We start from the raw sequence: 24,270 nt of genomic DNA, 5'->3' as shown, positions 1-24,270 counted from the left end.
TAAGGGATGTTTGACTTGTAATGTGGCCCCAAATCCTATTTATTCTCTCTGGGCCCCGTTGCCTCACCACTCTACCCACTACCCTCGCACACCGGAGGATGGAATGGCTTCTGCAGAGTACTTCTTTATCAGATAAGACTTTAATCTCTTCTTGCCTTTTAAGTAGGAGGCTGGCAGGGAGAGTTTGGAAATTGCTGGAAAAGAGGATATTCACTTTTGGAGTTTCTCTTTCTTCTCTTTAGGATGTCAGAAGAGAATATTTCACATCTTGTTTGACTATCAAATGGACCATAGGCCGGACCATCCATGAGAATTGGTTACCTGAGATTCACTACACAGACTGTCTTCCTGGCCAAGGTTTCCAGAGAGGTGGACTCTGTATAGCCATGGAGGGACCCTGAGGTGAAGTGTAGTGAGAGCTCAGTGTGCTCTGTGGAGAGCAGTGAATGGTAAGGGGAACAATAGGGGCCAGGATCCTCCATTCATTCATCTTTCATTCATTCAACAAATATTTATTAAGCACCTACTATATACCAAACACTTTTTTTTAGCTGCCAAAGAGCAATAGTAACTCCACAAATCAACAAACTCCCTTTGTCATGGAGCTTACTTTATAGTAGGGGAGATATGTGAGAAACAGGATAAGTAAATGCACTATATAGCTTGTTATATAGTGATGGATGCTGAGAAGACAAATAAAGCAGAGAAGGGGGATTGGGAATGTATAAGTATGAATGTGCATGTGTGCATGGATTCTTGCACGCTGTAGACAAGATGATAAGGAAAGGCCTTACTAAGAAGAAGATATTCTTGAGTAAGGACCTGAAGGAAGTGAAGGAAGGAAGCATAGGATTTCTGGGCTGGAGGATTCTAAGTAGAAGAAGCAGCAAGTGCAAAGGCCCTGAGATGGGATTGTGCCTGGCCTGTTTGAGGAACAGTGATGAGGCCAGTATACCTAAAGAAGAGGAAATCAGGGGCTAATAGTAAGAGATGAGGTTGGAGAGGACACAACAGGGGTCAGATCATTTAGGGTATAAGTCAGGACTTTGATTTTTACCCTGAGAGAGATTATAGCTATTGAAAGGTTTTGAATGGAGGAGGGGCCTGATCTCTCATTTTAAGTGAACTCTGTTGAGAACAGACTGAAAGGGTGAAGGGTAGAAGCAGAGAGATGAGTTGGGAGACAAATGCAATAATCCAGCTGAATTTTTTGGGGAAATGAGTAGCAGTTCATAGGCTGTTTATGGTCTGTAACGGATCCTTTACAAGCTGGGTTCCAACTGCCAGAGCCAAAACTTGTCTAAGCACTTCACTGTTTACCCAGAATCAGGTTGGCACAGAAGAGCATGTGGACAACTGTTCCAAGTACAGAGCATTAAATAGCGAGTTACCCTACTTCTTGGCCCAGATCTCCCATAAAGGATTCTCGTGTTGATGTTGCTGGAGGTTTGTGCTTCCTTCCTACAACTGCTGTAAAAGAGTCACACAGTCTGCACTTCCCTTTTCCCTTCTTTATCAAAATAGCAATTGACCTATTACATTTATTTGGGAGCTTTGTCCATTCTAACAATTAATTTAAAGTTCGTAGGAAATTAAACAGCCTTCTCATATACTAGATTGGATCCTAGAAGAGAGAAAGGATGTTAGCGAAAAAACTGTTGAATTCTGAATAAAGTCTGTAGTTTAGTTGATAGTATTGTACTAATGTTAACTACATAGTCTAAATGTACTATGGTTAACATGGTCAAGATGAGATGTTATCATTAGGAAAAGTGGTGTGAAGGGTATATATGAACTTTCTGTATTATCTTTGCAAGTTTTCTGTAAATTTCAAAGTATCCCAAAATAAAAAAAATTATTTATAAAAAGCCCTCTCGAAGGGAAAAGAAAAACACAAGAGTGAAAACTTCAAAAGAATGTTTTTCAAAGATAAAATGGTATACAGATATATTCTACTCATTTAGTAATTTTTACCTACTATTGAAAAGTAGGTTGTTATTATCCAATATATAGTTAGAGAATAGTCTCTCTATTTCATCATTTCGTTTAGATTAAGCTGCACTGCAAACACTGCACTTGCCTCCTGTATTAAACGTACACACATCATTTTTACTCTCTGGGATTTACTCTGCTTGGGAAATAGATATTTTTCAAAATGATTTACTAGTCTAAACCCTGTCACTTGTTGGTTTCCCTTGTTTCTGCCTTCTTCCAATCTTCTGTCTTCATTCACGCTGTGTACCACACCTTCACTGAACAGATGCCACTGAGTGTAACTGACCCTTCAGCTGTATCTCCATTTTCTTCTTTCCCTAACCCTAATTATGACCTTTCTTTGTTTGCTCTTCTGAAGCTTTGGGGAAAGAAGTTTGCCATTATGTTAAAAAAAAAAAATCTGATCTTCTCAATGTTTGCGTAGAGCAGGAAGGATGAATGTGAGTGTGGCTGGGGGCCAGGCGAGCACGTAAAGGTGGAGGCGATCAGGAGTAGCGGATAAAACACTCTGGCATAGCCCACCTGGCCCTAAGATGGTTCTTACTTTGATTATTCCTGGGAAGCTGTCTTTTTTCTAGAACCTCAATGGAAGCTTTGAATCTGTTTCCAAGCAAGGGGCTTTATAAATATAGGTTATGATTTAGTCAGGTAATGTGGGAAAATGTGATTAGTTGCAGCCTGAAGTAGTAACCAAGAAGGAATAAAAATTTATCTTTCCACGTAAGGTGGAGAACAGATTGATGAAAATTTAATCCAGCTGCAAATCCCACAATGATACTGAGAGGTCTTCAAGAGTATTTCTGAGGTACTAAGGCAGGACTGTACCTACATTACAAAGAAAGGAAGCAGACATAACCCTAAGCAAAAAACCCTTGGAAGGAACTCACCTGCTTATTGGCTAAAACATTCCGATGTCTTACAGTGCATTAGACTAAGAAAGTTCCTTCTGGGGTCTACTTTAAATTTCCACTTCTGTAAATTAAGCCCATGATAGATAGCTAAAACTAATGCAAGCAGACTAGTATTACTAATATTCCAGGGAAGCTTTAATGAAATGTTTAAGATGCAAAGGATTAAACCAAATTACTAATTGACTGAAGCAGTCAGTATCAAGACCATGTGTATGTGAAAAAACATTAGAGATGGAGCCTAGAGTGATGGCCTTGACGCATTCCTCATACCTAGGGTATCCCAGGCACAGGTGGAGATTGACATCTTTTTGGACCCCCTCAGCAAAACAAGCAGCACATGTATAACTTGCTGAACACATTTTCTCCAGGGAGCTGGGACAGCTCACCCAAGAACCTTGCCTCAGCACCCTGGCTTCTCCTACCACAGCCTGGGGCAACCTGTTTTCAGAGCTCTGCCAAGCCACAGACACTAACCAGGCAAAGGCATGTTTTTCCCCACACCACAAGACCAATGACGATGATGAAAAGGCTCCTCCACAATGTGCAACAGTCAACCCCTGGCTTCTGAAAGCGATGGGAACTGAGACGGTGCTAGCATCCCGCCCAGCCTGCATTTCCCCCTATGGCCTCTGCTGAAAGCCTATTAAATTGCTCAGATAAATCCACCATATCCAATTTTAGTCCTTGCTTTAGCACACCATTTTCTACTGGGAAAAGGCTAGTAACAGGATTGAATAGAACTGCACCCAGCACAATAGTCCTTTTTATGCCCAAAGACAGATATTTTAAACTTAGGAACTGGGGCTGTTCAGCTCTTCCCATTTTAGATCATGAAGTGAAAACAGAAAGAAGCATTCAGAGGTGGAAAGGTTAGTGCCTATGTAAGGAACCAGTGTGGGTCCTGCATGTGCCACAATTCTGGGAATTATGCAAATGTGTTTATTCATGATTCTGCATAGCACACCTGGTTAGAAAAATAGCCAAGCCCCTTTGTCACCTTGTCTTTGCAAATACCAATAGCAACAAGGCTATGCATGTAAATGGTGAGGGATTTTGCCATGGACATCAGGTCTCCCTTATTTACGCAGTAGCGTGACAGATATTTTCATTCTCTACAAGCTCTTATGGTAATTCCACTAATCTCAAATAAAAATATTTTCCAAGTGTATTTAAAAAATTCATATGGAGAGTCAACAGTGGCTAAGAATTCTGGGTTGGGCTACGAAGGCTGAGGGCTGAATGACCATCCCTAGCAATTTCTAAAAGGAGGTTGGACCCTCATGTATTGGAGATGACGTAAGCTAAAAGGAGTGGAAGGTGTGGTCCCTCCCACCACCTGAGGCTGTGAGAGTGGGCACACTAAGGGAAGAGCAGATTCACGCAGCGTCTCCTCACCTCCCCCCAGGCAGCGGGTGGGGGCTCCACTGGAGGGTAGTATTTAGGCACATCCCAGGCCACTGCAGCCATGAACCACTTGAAGTCCTTGCACTTGAGCTGTTTGCGCAGCTCCTTCTGGGCGGAGATGTCCCCAGTGGATAGGTGCCTGTACTCCGGGCGCCGCTGGTAAATGTACTCGGCAAATTCATCCATCCAGGTCTCAGCCACCCGCTTCAGGTTCTGTGCAGCAGAAAAGAACGTCATTTATTGGCCTTTGCACTCAAAGGGTGATTTTATTTGCACTAGAAATTGGAAAAAAAGAAAGTACAGGAAATCAGACAACTTCAGGCAGCTGTGGTGGGTGGCTTATTAACAATGAGTTTTCGTAACTGCAAGGGATGTGATACGATTAGCCAGAGGCCCCACAGATATTTCTGTTTCTGGCATGGGGCTCAATTGCCAATTAGATAATTAATTTACAGAGCCAGTCAAAATTCAGCTTACAATTATATCAGCTTTCTCATCTCTCCTATTTCACGATTATAAATTTTTTGTTTTTCACATAGAACTAAAGGAGTTGAAACTGGAGACAATGAAGTTTCTCTTAGGCATCAAATTGCTTAAACCATTTCAAGGAACAGTTAGGGATCTTGGAAAGAATGAGGACAAACATGCTGTTATTCTCCCAATTATAGAGAGAACCCAGCATGACTGAATCCGAGACCTTCTGATGATACTTGACAGGTGCAACATGGATGCCAAGCTGAATTTAGTGATTTACTGCACATTGAAGTGGGGCTGAGGGAAGTACCAAGGACTCAGTCTTTTCTGCAGATGATTCCATGGGGTAAAGGAAGTGGAAGATGGATGGTAGGGGAAATAAACACGCTCCTTAGGGGCAGGAGAGTATACACCTTCAGGGTAGGAAGCTTGGCCCTTTCATCAGTTTTGGGATTGAGCATGCAGAGTATCTATTCTGGGCCTCAGATTCCTCACCTGGAGAAGGTACATAAAGTAATATGTACCTTCATCATGGGAGTGGTTGTGGGATTCAGTAAGGTAACACCTATAAGGTGCTTAGAATAGTACCTGGCATACAATAGGTATTATGAATATTGGCCCTATTATAGTAGTATAAAGAGCAGCATTGGAAATTGGAGAGTCTGAGAGTTGGGCTCGGCCACAGATGGACTGATTGTTCCTCTGGTCTTTGAGAAGGGCTTTAGCTGAGATGAGATGTTCTCTGACGTCCCTTCAAGCTCTCTGATGCTAAGTAGTAGAGAGAGCAATTGCGTTGTCTAGAAGATATCAGTTCTTATGCCCCCAGCTTGTAACATAGTTTCATAGGCTGGTGTCCCACACGCTCTGGTTCTTGTTGTTTTGTGTTCAAACTCCTTATTTTAAGTGCCAAGTTGGTGTGAGCATTGACCTTTCTAGTTTCTCCTTTGCGTTTAGAAGATAAAATGGGCAGAAAGGCTGGGCACTTTGACATGATCCAGACATAAGTGACTAAAGTGAAAACTAGTGATATTTAGGAAAATCACTTTATCTTAAAAACTGCTACTAAATCCTAATCTAGGTCTGGAACCATTCCCAGAGGTCTGCTGGATTATACCTTATTCCTGTTGGAATTCTACCCTTTTCTTGTTCTGTCCCATCACCTCCACCTCTAGCATCCCCAGTGGACCTCTTCCATGTCTGCCCTTTCAACCCCCACCCCGCCTCCTCCTTCTGCCATGGACTCCTTCGTTAGTTTTGGTCGATGGCAGGCACAAAGTAGGGCTCAGTTAATACTGCAAGATGTAGGAAAGAAACACTGTCACAAAGACTACTCTGATTTGTTGGTTGCCTCTGTGTTCCTTCCTTTCTAAGATTCCTGGCATCTAGAGTGTAAGAACTGTACTCTGAGGGATTGCTTTCAGCCATCGTTGTGCTGCCTGACATCCCATCGGCATTGCCTTGCCCATACGCTTTCCACTCCTCAGGCTCCGGTTTACTATCACAGATGATCAGTGTTACCATTGTTTTGTAATATTATAGCCTTTGCCACAGATCTTGAACAGCCTGATTTCTTTGGGGAGAGAGGAGGAAGTAGATGATGTTTTGAAGCTCCTGCTCTGTGAGGCATGATGTACTGCAAACATACGTAATATCTAAGTGTGAATCTTTAGTATCACGTCACCATTTGTGTTTCATTCTCACAGATGTTCTGGATGAAATGCATCCTATTTTCATTTGTCCTTAGACAGACAATTTTTATGATTAGCAAAACGATTCAAAGATATAATGGAAAAAATTAGTTGATAGTGTTAAAATTGTATTTATATTCAAATTAGATTTTAGGCTGTAGTTCCAACCTTTATCCTAAACTCCAATTAATATAAAGTGAAAATATTTAATTTTCACTTACTTCATGCTTCTGTGATAAATAAAAACGAACAAAGGCAGGGGAATAGCAAAAAGCAGAGGGAAAGAAGTAAGTTACCCAGAAATAATGAGAAAGTGACTTTATTAAGTGAAAAACTGCCTTAAAAATTCTGATAGTTTGCAAGAAAGATTTATTACTAAGAAATCTATTTTGACTTGGGTAAATAAGCACTTTTAGACTTAAATGCTGCAAAGTTAAAGAGAGAGCTGTTTTTTAATTAAAAAACCCAGAACCTTGAATGATTATAGGTACCTGTGTGTGCTCATCTGGGCGTGCTAACTGTTGAGTTAATAAAAAACCATATTATAAAATGATTGTGAACAAATTCATAGGGCGCACATGTATCTATTGGTAAAGGCACTGAAATAAGAACAATTTTTTAAAAAGCACCATTGTGGAAGACTTTGGAAGATGGCAGTATAGGAGGATCCTGAAGTCACCTCCTCACATGGACACAATAAAACTACAAATACCTGTGGAACAATTTTCTCTGAGAGACATCTGGAAATTGGATGAAAGAACATCTACAAAAAGAGACAACACAGGCAGGGGTGGAAGAGGCAGAGAAACAGCCCTGCTGAGGGAAAAAAACACACTCCAGCCAGTGCTTCACAGCCAGGAGTGAGCTCAAAGGGATAGAACTTTTCCTGGAGGAACAGGGGTTCTGAGCTCCACATTAGGCATCCCAGCCTTTAGATCCAGTAGAAGAGAGATGAGAACTCATAATACCTGGCTTTGCAAACCAACAGGGAATATGCCCAGGAAAACTATAGAGCCTCACGGGAAGAAAAACCTGCTCTTAGGGGGCCTATGCACAGATTCGCTTGAACAAGAAACCAGCACAAAAAGACCAGATAGAAAAGTACATGGTCCATTGGTGAAAGAGACTCTAGTAAGCTCAAAACACATCCCAGAGAGGCAAGAGGTGGCTAGGCCCACCCTACAGGGACTGAGACAATGGAGGCAGTCATTACTGTGTCCTGGTTTGGTCGGGCTGACACAGAGGCTGGCAGGCACCATTGAAATCCTTCCTCTTGCCTGAAAGTTTAGGGAGACCCTAAACTTTTTTAGGAGACCTCATCCATTAGAGCATCTGAGGCAATTGAGCACAGTCAGGCAGGAGGTAGCCCACCACAGGGACCAGCACCACCCGCCAGCAAGCCTGCAGTGGTGGTATGGACCTGTGGCAATCTTGTGGGCCTGCAGTAGACTTGTGCTACCAGCCATTGCAATATGCACAAGGGATCTGCCCTTCTTTCCAATGCCTGAAACAGTTGTGTGCTGCTATGCCTGGAGGCTTTAACAAATGCCCAGCTGGCTTCTGAGAGAGCTAAGAGTAGTCTCTTAGGGGGTAACTGCCTTTTACTTGCCTTAAAAATCCAGTGACCATCCACAAGTTGGTGGAAGAGATAAATAAACACAGAAAAAAATGGGAAAGATTCTTGGGGTCCTGGAATAAAAGTGAGAAGACACTGGGAGTCAATTTTAAGTGATCCAGACTGATGTCAGCATGCATTATTGGGCTTGGAATTTGGCCTCACAACCAGCCAGCCTGGGGTCCAGCCTAGCCTGCCTGTGTGCCAGAAGCAATAGCAACCCTGTCACAACAGATGGGCACATGCAGCCCACAGAGTGGACACCCATGGAACATTTGGCATGGTGATGAGAGGGGAGCAATCTGCTGGGCCCCAAAAGACATCTCTTACATAAGGCTGCATTTCCAAGTTTGGAGATGTAGCCAATCTACCTAATACGTAGAAATAAACACAGAGAAGTAGGCAAAATGAGGAGACAGGGAATATGTTCCCAATAAGGGAACAGAACAAATCCTCAGACAAAGTACTAAATGAAACAGAGATAAACAATCTGCTGGATAAAGAGTACAAATGAATAGTCATGAGGACGCTCACTGATCTTGGGAGAAGAATGGATGAACTCAGTGAGAACTTCAACAAAGAATTGGAAAATATAAAAAAGAACCAATTGGAAATGAAGACTTCAATATCAAAAAAGAAAAATTCACTGGAGGGAATCAACAGCAGAGTAAATGACCTAGAAGAATGAATTAGTGATATAGGTGAAAAAGTAGAGGAAATCACCCAAGCTGGACAGAAAAAAAAATTTACATTAATGGATGGATCATCCAGACAGAAGATCAGTAAGGACATATTGGCCTTAAATGACACATTAGACCAGATAGATTTAGTAGATATATACAGAACTTTCCACCCCAAAATTGCAGAATACACATTCTTTGTGAATGCACATGTAACATTTTCCAGGATAGATCACATATTAAGCTACACAATGTCTCAATAAATTTAAGATGATTGAAATAATGCCAAGCATCTTTTCTGACCACAATGGCATGAAACTGGAAATCAACTACAAGAAGAAAAGTGGAAAAGTTACAAATATGTGTAGATTAAGCAAAATGCTGCTGAACAACTATTAAGTCAATGAAGAAATCAAAGGAGAAATAAAAAAATACCTAGAGACAAATGAAAATGACAACACAATATACCAAGTCTTATGGGATGCAGCAAAAGCAATACTAAGAGGGAAATTTATAGAAATACAGGTATACCACAGAAAACAAGAAAAATTTTAAATAAACAATCTAACAATACATCTAAAGGAACTAGAAAAAGAAGAACAAACAAAGCCCAGAATCAGTAGAAGGAAGGAAATATTAAAAATCAAAATGGAAGTAAATAAAATAGAAACTAAGAAGACAATAGAAAAGATTAATGAAACTAAGCACTGATTCTTTTAAAAGATAAACAAAATTGACAAACCTTTATCTAGGCTTACCAAGAAAAAAAGAGACATGGCTCAAATAAATAAAATCAGAAATGAAAAAGGAGAAAAATATAACATCAGAGAAATATGAGGGGTTATAAAAGAATGCTGTGAAAAGCTATATGCCAACAAATTGGATAATCTAGAAGAAATGGATAAATTCTTAGAATCATGCAACTTTCCAAAACTGAACCAAGAATAAATAGAGAATCTGAATAGATCAATCACTAGTAAGGAGATCAAAACAATAATCAAACCTCCCAAAAAACAAAAGTCCAAGATCAGGCAGCTTGCCTGGTGAATTCTACCAAACATTCAAAGAAGATTTAATACCTATCCTTCTCAAACTCTTCCAAAAAATTGAAGAGGTGGAGATGCTTCCTAACTCATTGTGTGAGGCCAACATTACCCTGATACCAAAACTAGACAAGGAAAACACACAAAAAAAGAAAACTATAGACCAATATCACTGATGAACATAGATGTAAAAATCCTCAACAAAATAGAAGCAAATCGAATACAACAATGCATTAAAAACATCATACACCATGATCAAGTGGGATTTGTTCAGGGATGCAAGGATGACTCAACATTCACAAATCAATCAATGTGATACACCACATTAACAAAGTGAAGAATAAAAATCACATGATTATCTCAACAGATGCAGAGAAAGTATTTGACAAGATACATAGAAGAAAAGTACCTCAACACAACAAAGCCAGTATATGTTAAACCCACAGACAATATCATATTCAATGGTGAAAAGTTGAAAACTATTCTTCTGAGAACAGAAAAAAGGTAAGGATGCCCAGTCTCACCACTCTCATTCACTAAAGTATTAGAAGTCCTAGCTGGAGCAATCAGGCAAGAAAAAGAATGAAATAAAATGCATCTAAATTGGAATGGAGGAAGTAAAACTGTCACTGTTTGTGGATGACATGATTCTATACAAAGAAAACCCTAAAGAATCCATCAAAAACTATTAGAAATAATTAACTAATACAGTCAAGTTTCAGGGTACAAAATGAACATAAAAAATCAGTTGCATTTCTATATACTAACAACAAAATAGCAGAAAGAGAAATTAAGAATAGAATCCCATTTACAATCACAAAAAAAGAATAAAATACCTAGGAATAAATTTAACCAAAGAGGTAAAAGACCTGTACTCTGAAATCTATAAAACTCTGTTGAAACAAATTGAAGAAGACACAAAGAAATGGAATGATATTCCATGATCACGGGTTGGAAGAATTAATAGATTTAAAGTGTCCATACTTCTTAAAGTAATCTACAGATTCAGTGCCAATCTCTATCAAAATCTTACCATTTGCAACAACATGAATGGATCTTGAGGGCATTATGCTAAGGGAAATAATTCAATCAGAAAAAGCCAAATATTATATGATTTCACTCATATGTGGAAGATAAAAACAATAACAACAAGGGGCTGGCCCCGTGGCTGAGTGGTTAAGTTTGCGAGCTCCGCTGCAGTGTTTTGTTGGTTCGAATCCTAGGCGCGGACATGGCACTGCTCATCAAACCAAGCTGAGGCAGCGTCCCACATGCCACAACTAGAAGGACCCACAACGAAGAATATACAACTACGTACTGGGGGGCTTTGGGGAGAAAAAGGAAAAAATAAAATCTTTAAAAAAAAACAATAACAACAACAACAACCAAGAAACACATAGACACAGAGAATAGACGGTGGTTACCAGAGGGGAAGGAGAGGATGGGGAGGGTAGACGGTGTAAAAGGGCACATGTGTTCAATGATGGATGGCAATTGGACTTTGAGTGGTCAACATGATGTAGTCTTCATAGAAATTGAAATACAATGATGTGTACTTGAAATTTATATCATGTCATAAAGCAATGTTACCTCAATAAAGAGAATGCTGTTGCTAAAGGATAGATATTTGTGTTTTTGAAATAGGAATAGGAATTATTGTGAAAACTCAAAGAGGAACTGACTAGTTCAGATGCACTTTTTCTTTTTTTGGTGTGGAAGGTTGGTCCTCTGCTAACATCTGTTGCCAATCTTCCTCTTTTTGCTTGTGGAAGACAGTCGCTGAGCTAACATCTATGCCACTCTTCCTCTATTTTGTATGTGTGCTGCCACCACAGCATGGCTTGATGAGCAGTGTGTAGGTCTGCACCTGAGATCCAAACCGGTGAACCCCAGGCCACAGAAGCAGAGCGCACGAACTCAACTACTACACCACCGGGCTTGCCCCAGATGCATTTTTAATTGGAAATGGCTAGGGTCATGAGAAATGTTAGCCAAAAAAAGCAACATCAACCAGTAAAAGGGGCAGGAGATAGGGCATTGGTAAATTGTCAGCAATGTTAGGGAAGTTCTAGTGTAGTTAAACAGGGGGCTAGCGTGAGGTAGCTTTTGCACCATCATGTCCTTTTCAAATTGGAATATACCTGGTTGCAGGTTAGATTTGCTGATTTCCCAAACATTCCAAAGAAAGCTGAAGGATCTTGGACATACTCCAGGGACAATGTCAAATCATTGATTCCTTTTTTATAGCTTTTCAGGAGACGGGAAAAAAGAAATGGCATAATAATTGCAAAAACTGTAATAGCTAGTTTCCCTCCAACAATGTGTTACATAAACATTTAACTGTAACTACAACTTCCTGACCATCCTTTAATGTTCCCAATAACTCATTAGGCATCCTCAATTATGGATGCTCTGTTCTTTGAGTGGAATTTCCTATCAGGAGGAAACTTTCTAAAGTGTCAATTTTTATAGTCAAGGAGTAGTTCCCACCCCCAAAGAGTCCAGGTGACCGGCCAAATATGGTTCTGAAGTCATTATTCTGGAAATAACAATACACTGTGTTAATTTGCCACTGTAATCATGAATCAGGCCTTAGTTTTTTGGAAAACATTGGAACCATAGCTGAGAAATATTACGAGCCGTTGCAAGAAGAGTTTCATTGGTCTTTTATAGTTTGTATAGGTTGTTTCACTCCAGGAAATAGAATAATCATATACACATTTGAGCTCATTGGGGTATTTATATATAAGTACATATACACATTCTAATACATGGGGATAATGGGATAGGAGCAATGCAATATTTCTCACTTCAACATTCATGTGTACATATGTACAGAATCACGAAACTGAGACATCCCAATAGCATCTCTTGCTGGAGATGGTAACAAAGAGAAAAATAAATCAAGCTGAGCTGGTCCATCTCTCTCTGAGATTGAATGAACATTGGTGAAGGTGTTACGATGTCTAAAATATAGTTATTAAGAGGAAAGAAAGAGTAAAGGATGGACAGTGGGCGATCTATACACACACTCGTTTACTCTCAGACTATCAGAAGTTAGATCTATAAAGGTTGTCTTATATAGTCAGAGTCAGGTGTTAGCTAGGATTCCTGTTTTTTGAGATTTAAGTAAAAATGCTTCAACCTCAAATTGCATATTCTTGTCTTCCTCAAGATTTGGGCAGATTCCCAGGGGTTTGTGTTTGCACATTCACCCTTCACTTCAATTTCTTCTTCTGGAATCTTTCCTTCCTCCTGGCATCTTGCCCGGGGCTTGCTTGCTACTCTCGGTCCTGCAGAGAGTTGAGTGGGAGGCCCAGGTGCTTTTCTTCACCTCTCCACCATCTCTCAGGTAGATCACAGCGTGTGACTGAAGATTGTAGGGCAGTGGCAGAGACTGGACTACAACAGCACAGCCAATGGTGTAAGATGGAATATTTGACGACTCGGGTTCTTTCAAATCCTTTGGCTGCTACAGGGAATTTTGCCTTAGTCAAAATTTCCTCCTTCCGTATTTTGGCCTCCTGCCATGGTGCTGTCCTCAAAATTCCTCTCATGTCTCCTTTGTAGGGCTGTACCAGAATATCATAATTTCTTCTCCCCTTTCGTGCAGAGCAGTCCAGCTTTCTCACTGTCTGTGCCTGCTTATCTTCGCCAAACTCTGAGGCCTACCTTTCCAGAATCAAAATGTCCTTTCCAGGTGTTTTGCTAAACAAAGATAACTCTCCTAAAAGAAATTAAACACCGGCTCTTGAATTACACCCTATCCAACTTGTTTTTGCATAAGGACTGCCCACTGTTTAAAATGTTGCATGTTCCTAACAGTCCTCTTTAATTTTTTTCTCCTACATGGGAACTTTGCTTCTGAGAATTGCCCTATTTATTGCCACTGAAAAAAAATGCAACCACTCTCTGCCTTTCTCCCCACTGTTCCTCCTGCTTCAACGAACTTCTTCCCCGTATTTGCAGATCTCACCCACTCAGAAACTCTCTTCTTATTCCTTCCAATTAGAGTTGCCAGCTAAAATGCAGGACACACAGTTAAACTTGAATTTCAGGTAAACAAATAATTTTTTAACATGTTTAATTAATACTTGTGTAATACGTCTATCATTAATATCACGTGTTAAATTAATTAAACAAAGAGGCCTTCAGACTGATGTGGCTCGAATGCTGTGGCAGCCTAGTAAGCAAACCAAAATCTAGGTCTGTAAATGTCTCGAATTTACGAAATCAAAACTCTAATGACAGCGGATCACAACTAAGCTTTAAGCTGTCGGTAATCAAATAATTTCCTTTCTTCTCTCTGCGCTTTCTCTAGCTAAGTCTTGGCTCCTGTCCGAGGGGCGCTCCTAACCACTTCTGGTTTAGCACTGCCCAATTGGAATTGATTTTTGCTGAAATAAACTCTTAAAATTTTTAATATGCCTCCGTTTATCTTTTAACACATGGGACATATTTACACTAAAAGAATTATTTATCTGAAATTCAAATTTAACTGGGCATCCTATATTTTTATTTGCTAAATCTGGCAACTCTACTCCCCATATACATAAATGCATATAATATGTGCTCTATGAATGTTTTTTAATTCATTAAGTGACTGTATATGCAGAAGCTGGCATATCTTGATGACATTTCCAATGCATAGTGAATGTTTTGCTTCTGTGGAAATTATTCTAGAAAGTTCCAAACTGTAGAGAAGGCTGCTATAACACAGAGTTGATCTAAATATGCTTCCCAATCCTCCTGCTTTTCTGTTTCTAACAGGTGGCATCCTGCTGGCCCTGTCTTTGTGAAGCAAGCAGAGAAGCAGCCTTATAACTTAAGATAGCAGGAGTACTAAATGGTAGCTAGAGGTGAGAGCTCAGCATGGCTAGAAGTAGGTGAAGGCCTCTGTCTCTGCACATCTGGGCTGGGCCCTATCTAGGCTCTGAGTGTAGTGTAGACAAGGGAGTTTGAGGCAGGGGGCCTAATCCTGGGAATTCAGGGTGGATCCAGGCAGTTTTCACCTGCAGGGGTTGTACCCAGCACAGACGTCATGTAAGAGTTTGAGAAAGATAGCTACTGGCTAGAGCTGAGAAATTGATGTAGAAAGCAAATGAAGGATTTCTCTATTTTTAAAAGCTACAAACTTTCATACTTCTTGAATGATAAATGAAATAAAAACTGTTATTCTGAGCACCTTCTATGTACAAGACATTGATAGCATCCTCTATTTTATGTCACCTTTCTGTGATTCCTTGTGTATCATAAGATGTGGCCCTATTAACCCAAACTGGTATTGATCTCTCCTTTCTCTGTGTTGCCCAAATATTTATTAACACACTTAACACATTCAGCCTTATATCAGAGGTCTTTAGAATTCAAGTCTTGTTTTCTTTGCAGTATCCAGCACTAAATCTTTCCTTAATTCTAATACTCATTGGGTCTTTGAATTGATATTTTACCAGGAATATTAAATCACCTTTCTATCTCAGTTCACAAGAACAGATTTCCAGCTCTGACTGATCACCTTTATTGTGCAGCATGAGGAAAACAGATAGTTCCATTATACCTGCTGGTTCATCAAACTGCATAAATCTATCTACCAATTATTTTTTTTGCCAGCAACATTTTAGACCCTACTGTTCAATTATTCTAAAAATACAATCCCTGCTCAGTTTCTCAGCATATTATTTGGGAGTCAGTTGTTTTCTCTGGCCACGAGGCTGTCCCATGTGTGTGTAATATCTGGGACAACTCACCTTGGCGGCATGTTTCTATTTCTTTGTACAGGGTGCAATCATTACACGTGCACCGGTGTGATCCCAACCCACGTGCTGTGCTGGTGTCAATATTAAGCTGCTGTATTATGGTGAGTTTAGTCAAAGATTTCTCTGTCTTCAACTATCATTTTTTTTTTTTTTTGGTGCTTTTCCCCCAGAAACTGCTAGTAGCTAGCAAAGCCAATCTCACTCAGAAACACTGTCATATTTGTCACAGTCACTCCTCCAGCAAGGATTGCATCACCACCCTGTGACTTTAAAAATTCTACTTTGATTTAAATGCATTTCGTTTCTCCTCTTTGAAGCTTCAGTGTCCTTTAGTAGCTCGGTAGTCCCACCCCAAAGCCCTCTTATCATTGATAATGTGATAATGTCATCATGGATACAGCTCAAAAGAGAATCTCTGTAAGAAAGCCTCAACCTCATACAATTATTCAGCTGCAGAGCGCTATTTTTCTCTGATCTGAAGACTTTGAAGTCGATGGGAAGCCTTCAGCATACGGAGAGGATGGCTAATCCAGGCCTAAAAAGAGAGGTTTCTCTGACAGGCGATTTCCTCTCTCTTCTTCCCCAAGGCTGTGTGAGCCGTTTGCAAGTGGTGCCCTGCTCTTGGCTGTTTCAATATAATTTAATTATATCTCTATTATATTTTTTGGCTGGATATTTTGGATATTTATGGTAGTGTTTCTGATAGCATTTAATGTAGCCTTTAGATATAGGACAAATAAATAAAAAACAACTCCCCAAATTATTTAACTACGTATCTTATTAAAAAATGCATATAAGCTCAATTTGGAAAACAGCTGTATTGAAGAATAATTGATATTCAATAAACTGCTCATATTTAAGGTGTACAATTTGGTACTTTTCGACATATGTGTATATTAGTAAAACTATCACCACAATCAAGATGATGAACATATCAAATGTTTCCAAATGTTTCCATAGGCCCCTTTGAAATCCCTCTCCTTGTTTCCTTTCTTTGGCACCTCTATCATATCCAGGGAAACACTGATGGAGGTTTTAAAAAAAAACTTATTGAGATTTTACTTTTTTGGAGCAGTTTTAGATTTACAGCAAAATTGAGGGTCAAATGCAGAGATTTCCCACCTACCCCCTACCCCCACATGTGCATAGCCACCCCCATTATCAACACCCCCCAGCAGAGTGATACATTTGTCACAGTTGATGAACCTACACTGATATGTCATTATCACCCACAGTCCACATGTTTATGTTATGATTCACTCTTGCTGTTGTACACTGATCTACTCTTTGTCACTATAATTTAGTTTGCGTTTTCTAGAATTTTATATAAATAGAATCATAAAGTACATGCTCCTTTCGTCTGACTTCTTTTGTCTGGCATAATTATTTTGAGGGTCATCCACATAGTTGCATGTATTCCTTTTTACTATATTCCATCATGTGGATATACCACAATTTGCCTATCCTGTTGATGGACATTTGGGTTGTTTCTAGTTTTGAGCTATTACAAATAAAACTGCTGTGAACAATCTTATATAAATCTTTATATGGACATTTACTTATATTTCTTTTGAGTAAATACCTTGAAGTGGAATAGCTGGGTCATATGCTAGGTAGTCTAGCTTTTTTGTGTGTGTGTGAGTAAGATTGGCCCTGAGCTAACATCTGTTGCCAATCTTCCTCTTTTTTATTTTTTTGCTTGAAGAAGATTGTTCCTGAGCTAACATCTGTGCCATTCTTCCTCTATTTTGTATGTGGAATACTGCCACAGCCTGGCTTGATGAGTGGTGTGTAGGCTCGTGCCTGGGATCTGAATCCATGAACCTTGGGCCACCAAAGTGGAGCATGCGAAACTAACTTCTGTGCCACCGGGCCAGCTCCTAGGTAGTCTAACTTTTAAGGAAACTGCTAAACTATTTTCCTGAGTGGCTGTACCATTTTACATTCCATTAGCAGTGCATGAGCACTCCAGTGACTACAACCTTTCCAACACTCAGTATGGTCAGTCTTTTTTATGTTTGCCATTATAAAAATGTGTGGTGCTATCTCATTATGGTTTTAATTTACATTTCCCTAATAACTAATGATGTAAGCATCTTTTTATGGACTTATTTACCATCTGTGTATCTTCTGTGGTGATCTATTTAAATCTTTTGCCCATTTAAAATATTGGGTTGTTTTCCTATTACTGAGCTTTGACAATTCTTTATACATTTTGTATACAAGTCCTTTGTCAGAAACGTGATTTGTAGATATTTTCTCCCAGTCCGTTTCTTGCCTTTTAATTCTCTTAACAACGTATTTTGAAGAGCAGGGGGTCTTAATTTCAATGGAGTGCAATTTATCAATTTTTTCTTCTAGTGATAAGTGACTTTGGTGTCATATCTAAGGAATCTTTGCCTATCCTCACAATTTTTCTTCTTTGTTTTTTTTTTAGAAATGTGTGACCATATGCAAGAATCCATTTCTGAACTCTTTATTCTCTTCCGTTGATCCATTTGTTGCTAATACCTGCTGTCTTGATTACTGTAGCTTTTGAATGTCTTGAAATCGGCTAATGTGAGTCCTCCAGCTTTGTTCTTTATCAAACTCATTTTGGCTATTCTAGGTCCTTTGCACTTTTAGATGAATTTTAGGATCAGCTTGCTTAGTTTTTTTTATCGTTGCAAAATATACAAAACATAGAATTTGCCCTTTAACCATTTTTTTAAGTGCACAGTTCAGTGGCATTAAGGAAATTTACATGCTCCCCAAAACACAGTTCAGAGTTCAGTTACTGTGGTATGTTAACTGTGAGTAATTGCATAAGGTACAAAAGTTGCTTTTAGCTCTTCAGGCCACAAATCACTTTGTAAATAACAGATGCACATTATGATTAGTGACCAATCACATCACTTCTTTCAAAGTTTGTTGGTGACTCATCATTCCACATCTGTTAGCCAGTTCACATACAGACAGCAAGCACATAGTTGTGTTGCTTTCTGGTTTCCCACAGATCAACCCAGGTGGTATTTTACAAAAATGGTTAATAGAAAAGAGAAAACCAGTCAACAAAGATGAAAATGCAGCAAAGAAACAAAAAGTTATAATGCTGGAAGTGAAATTCAAACAGAATTTCTAGAAGAAATGATTGACCATGGAAATGTTGACATTACTGTCATTTGAGAGACTCCAGAAATGCAGCCAGGGAACTCGGTGAGGGCGTGTTTATTAACGTAAATGAGGAAATGCATGTGATGAAGGGATGAAGATGTCTCAGAGGAAGTGAGACCAGCAAAAACTTCACATCACAGGAACTATGGCATATATTTCACAACATCGGAAGCATAAAGGATAAAATATTGGAAGGGGATCCAAACTTAAAAAGGCAATAAAAATTTGCCAAGGCATAGAAAAGAACGCTCATTCTCTAGCATAAATTATAAGAGATATAGTTTGAGTGAGTGTTAAAACTACTCCTGATGAGTATTTTTACAAAGAAATAAAACACCTTAATTCTTAAAAAAAAAATTCACATGGTTGTGCAAGCATCACCACCATCTGTTTCTATAACTTTTGTCATCTTCCTCAACTTAAACTCTAAACCCATTAAACAATAACTCCTTATTATTCCTTCTCTCAATCTCCAGCACCCATCATTCTACTTTCTGCACGTATGAATTGACTATTCTAGATATCTCGTGTAAGTGGAATCAGACAGTATTTGTCCTTTTGTGACTGGATTATTTCACTTAGCATAATGTCTTCAAGGTTCATCCATTTTGTAGTATCTGTCAGAATTTCCTTCCTTTTTAATGGCTGAATAATAAGCCATTGTATGTATATACCACACCTTCATTATCCATTTGTCAATGGATACTTGGTTTACTTCTCTGTTTTGACTATTACTATGAACACGTGTGTACAAACATCTGTTTGAGTCCCTGCTTTCAGTTCTTTTGTATATATACCCAGAAGTGGAATTTCTGGATCATATATTAATCCTATTTTGAATTTTTTGAGGAATCTCCATACTGTTTTCCACAGTGGCTGCACCATTTCATATTCTCACTGTGCACAAGGGTTCCAATTTCTCTACATCTTTTCCAACATTCACTGTTTTCTGTTTTGTTTTGATTTTTTAAAAATAATAGCCATCTTAATGAGCATGAAGTGATATCTTTTTGTGGGTTTGGTTTGCATTTGCCTAATGTTTAGTGATGTTGAGCATCTTTTCATGTGCTTATTGGCTATTTATATATCTTCTTTGGAGAAATGTCTATTCAAGTTCTTTGCCCATTTTTAAATCAGGTTGTTTTTTGTTGTTGTTAAGTTGTAGGAGTTCTTTAATATTCAGGATATTAACCCCTTATCAGATATATGATATCATTATCAGATACATGATTTGCAAATATTTTCTCCCATTTGATGAGTTACTTTTTCATTCTGTTGACAGTATCCTTTGATGCACAAGCTTGCTTAATTTTTAAGCTTCAAATGGGCCACCTGAGGTAATCATGTCCCTTAAGATAAAGTTAGGCTGAACGTTGCAATGAAGGACTGGTAAACAGAAACAGCTGCATTAGTTATCTGTTGATACATAACAAATTATCCCAAAATGGAGTGGCTTAAAACAGTAACAAACTTTTTTTATCTTTCACAGTTTCTGTGGGTCTGGAACTTGGAGTGGTTTGGCTGGGCAATCTGGCTTGGATTTCTCATGAGTTTCAGTCAGGTTTTGGCTAAGGAAGCAGTCATCTTAACCCTTGAATGGGGCTGGAAGATCTTCTTCCAAGGTGGCTCATTCACATGTCTGGCAAATTGGTGCTTGCTATTGGTAGGAGGGCTCAGTTTTCCCCTATTTGGGCCTCTCTACAGAGCTGCTTAAGTGTCGTCATGATGCAGTGGCTGGCTTCGCCCAAAGCAAGCCATCCCAGAGATCAAGGTGGAAGCCGCGATGCCTTTTATAACCTAGCCTCAGAAGCAAAAAATAGGATGATAGGACAAAAGTGAAAGAATAGTTTCTGTTTGTTTTATCTTGTTTTACTTTTTTTCATCCCTTAAGACTATATTTGTCTGAGATTGAGGATTAGAATCTAATGGAATTATTTTTCATGATTGGTTTCTTGAAATTCTGAGAAAATGGAGAAAACCAGTAGCTGTTGGAAGTGTTGAAGGGAGCCCAATATAAACAGAGGTCTTTGTGTTCAAGTGAGGATGTATGGCCCACAGCTAGGAGTTGGCCATCCTGCCTATCCAGGATCCAGGGAAGTTCTGGTCCGTTGAGGACTGAGGGTTGGTTTCTTCAAAGACAGCACCACGAGCTAGAAGCTGATGCTCTTATTGTGAATGGTGGTGGTGGTATAGCTTTTCCAATGGCTTCACAGGCAAGAGACTGAGTCAAGGGGGCACACAAGCAGAAGAAGCAAGTGAGGGGTGGTGCAGAGTGGGTACTGCATCTGACAAATGGGTATGTGAGCACGTGAGAGGAAGCCTTTTGGGGCTGTCTAGAGACACCTGGGGGATAAACTGAAGGACGTTCATTTCCGGCAATCAAGCCAATGGTGTCTCATGCTACAGCAGCTTGAGTACAAAAGGCAGTATGATCTTATTTGTAGATTTTATTAATACATTTGCTACTTTTAAAAAATCTCAACCAGTATTTTCTTTCTTTTTTTTTTTTTTTAAAGATTTTATTTTTTCCTTTTTTCTCCCCAAAGCCCCCCGGTACATAGTTGTGTATTCTTCGTTGTGGGTTCTTCTAGTTGTGGCATGTGGGACGCTGCCTCAGCGTGGTCTGATGAGCAGTGCCATGTCCGCGCCCAGGATTCGAACGAACGAAACACTGGGCCGCCTGCAGCGGAGCGCGCGAACTTAACCACTCGGCCACGGGGCCAGCCCCTCAACCAGTATTTTCTAACCATCAGCCAAAGAGGGTATCAAGTGTTTTGTTCCCTTACAAGAGCATCCACAGCGAGCATTCAAACAGACTGTGGTTAAACTAAACGGCGCTACAGCATTTATTCCATTTGTTATCAGCAGGCCCTGTTTTATTTTCCATGCTTTCAAAACAGGTAGAAAAAAAATCCCTATGTTTTTAATAGTTCATTCAGGGTCCTTAGGTTGAAAATTGTATCTATTCAAGGTTTAGGCAATCTGTGAAATTTTACTTTTATAAACTATTTTCAGAGTTAAAAAGATCCAGTCATCACAAAGCTGCCAATTGGTTTTTGACCATTTCTCAGTTTACAGAGTACCAAATGGAATTATTTTCTCCACTTCAAATGACATCAAAAGAGGAGGTATATTTGGGTTGGAATTACAGTTGGAAATGGAATTCTTGCCATGAACTAATAAACTATTAGAAACAAGAGTGATTAGAATGGAAATGAAACAGCAGAGGCCTCAAGCACTCTTGGTCCAGTGGTTACGTTGCGTTGCTCTCACTGCCATGGCTTGGGCTCGTTCGCTGGTCAGGGAACCACATCGCCTATCTGTAGGTTCTCATGCTGTAGTGACTGCGTGTTGCTGAAAGTTATGCCACTGGGATTTCAAATATCAGCAGGATCACTCATGGTGGACAGATTTCAGCAGAGCTTCCAGACTAAGAGACAGTAGGAAGAAGGATCTGGCCACTCCTGAAAAAATTGGCCATGAAAACCCCTATGAATGGCAGTGGAGCACTGTCTTAGGCTGGAAGATAATGAGGATGATATAGGCTAGAAAGTGAGAGGATAGTGCAAAAAGACCAGGCAGGGTTCCACTCTGCTGTACACAGGGTCACTAGGAGCTGGAATCGACTCCACGAGCACTAACAACAGCAAGCACAGTGTCACTGTGCATTTACACATCTCATGGTAAGAAGATAATTCCACAAAATGAGTCCCTCCTATCCAGGTGCTTCTGTGGCTTCATCATCCAACTGGGGTCCTAGAGGCAGAGTTATAAAGCAGCCAGCCCTGCTCCCTCTCGCAAAGTTGCATTTTGGCTATTGAGATTATGGCATGCCAAAATATCTTAATTTGCTTAAGTTTCAGCAGCTTAATTTTGTAGCAGCGGGGACCTATTTTGCCTAAGCAAGCTTTCTCCTTTGCGAGTCTCCAGTGGAGTTGTGAATGCAGGAAAATGTTCAGTTCTAATGAGGATAATGATGAAAACGCAATTATAATTCCCCCTAGTCCACAAATAGGGCTCACAAAGTAGTTTGTTTCTCAAGTGATTTGAACAAAGAAAGCTATATAAATGCTAAATAACAGCATAAAGTGCCAAGGTACTCTTCCTAGACGAAAGAGTGACCAAAAGCGGACTGGAAAATGTACCAGAGGAAAGAGAAAATAATTCCCATTTTAATTTCATTAAGAATGACAAAGTAAATGTAATGATTAATCATGGCAGCTAATTATCATGTAAATATCTAGGACCCCCCATTTAAATCTTGTATTTAATCTATAAAATTTTCCAATAGGCTTGACAGAAAACTAATGCGAAATGTTGGTCCTCACTACATAGCCCCGAAAATGTTGAATATTGTTTCCATAGTTTGGGGATTGCCTGTCTCAATTACAAGCTCTGTTTTGCACACTAGAAAGCATTAGCTAATTGATTCACAAGCCATGGCTGAGCTGAAACTTGGGAAAGCACTGAGGAATATTTGAAACAATTAAATTGAGCAAAATGCTTTAATGTTGGGAAGAAGATAGCACCCGTGGGAGTGTTTGGGAAAAAATATGTAGAGCAGATAAATAGGGAGAAAACCAAACTAAAAGTTAGTTTTGAGAAGTTTTGTGGAAATCACTGAGCTTTAAGATAATGTTGTTGTCTTTACCTCACACGTTTTTTTCAAGATATTTCCAAGTGACAGGAGACTGTACCTGTCAGAGATTTGCTACTTCTCTTTCTTTTCTAGTAGGATAAGTCTGTGCTTTACGTCCATATTGTTGAAAAGTTTTAAAGACAATTTGTGATTCTGTTGTGATTTATTAAACAAACAGATAAGAAACATATGGATGCTTAAAAAAATTCTGATACCCCTGGGTTGGGAATTAAGAGAGTAAGTGAGAGTCTAGCAGTGGGGAATAAATGTGTGTTTTGTGTTTCCCTCTCCTCTCTCTAGGTCCTTGGCAGACAGAATAGTTTTACTTTGTCTTATTTTCCTCATATGCAAAACGAGCATACAATGCCCAATGTTCAAAAAAAGAGACATCACTAAAGGGTGAGTGTAAGTGTTCTATCAGTGTTGTGTGCCAGAAACTTATCTCCAGCGTGGGGCAATGTCCTTGGGTGAGGTGACATTCCATTACAAAGGGGCAGTTTGATCTAACTGGAAGGTCTCAATGCTGTTGGCTTAGGATATGTGGCATGCTCTACACATTTCTGCCTGGCACATAGTAGGTACTTGATAAATATTTATTGAAGAATTTCTCCAACCTGAGCCTGCTTTGAGGCCGGAGATGACATTTATCTTCCTAACATGCAATGGACTCATCATATCTTAATAATTTATTGAACCATTATTGTCACATAAGAAACTTATGATTGGGGCCAGCCTGGTGGCAACGGTTGAGTGCGCACATTCTGCTTCGACGGCCCAGGGCTCACCGGTTTGGATCCCGGGTGCGAACATAGCACTGCTTGGCAGACCATGCTGTGGTAGGCGTCCCACATATAAAGTGGAGGAAGATGGGCACGGATGTTAGCTCAGGGCCAGTCTTCCTCAGCAAAAAGA

General features: G+C 39.6%; 1 protein-coding gene across 1 annotated transcript in view; it reads right to left on the bottom strand.

Annotated features, from left to right (window-relative positions):
- GALNTL6 (polypeptide N-acetylgalactosaminyltransferase like 6) overlaps positions 1–24,270 on the bottom strand; it is a 1,100,859-nt gene that overhangs the window by 55,981 nt on the left and 1,020,608 nt on the right. The window contains exon 9 of the mRNA XM_046656926.1: positions 4,302–4,523. Coding sequence (XP_046512882.1) covers positions 4,302–4,523 — 222 coding nt within the window. The remainder of the gene's footprint in view (positions 1–4,301; positions 4,524–24,270) is intronic.

This window comes from Equus quagga, chromosome 3 (genome assembly GCF_021613505.1).
Source record: "Equus quagga isolate Etosha38 chromosome 3, UCLA_HA_Equagga_1.0, whole genome shotgun sequence".
In the NCBI taxonomy this organism is placed as follows: Eukaryota; Metazoa; Chordata; class Mammalia; order Perissodactyla; family Equidae; genus Equus; species Equus quagga.
The sequence above is the reverse complement of the archived record's forward strand: the minus strand, read 5'-3'. Positions and strand labels throughout refer to the sequence as shown.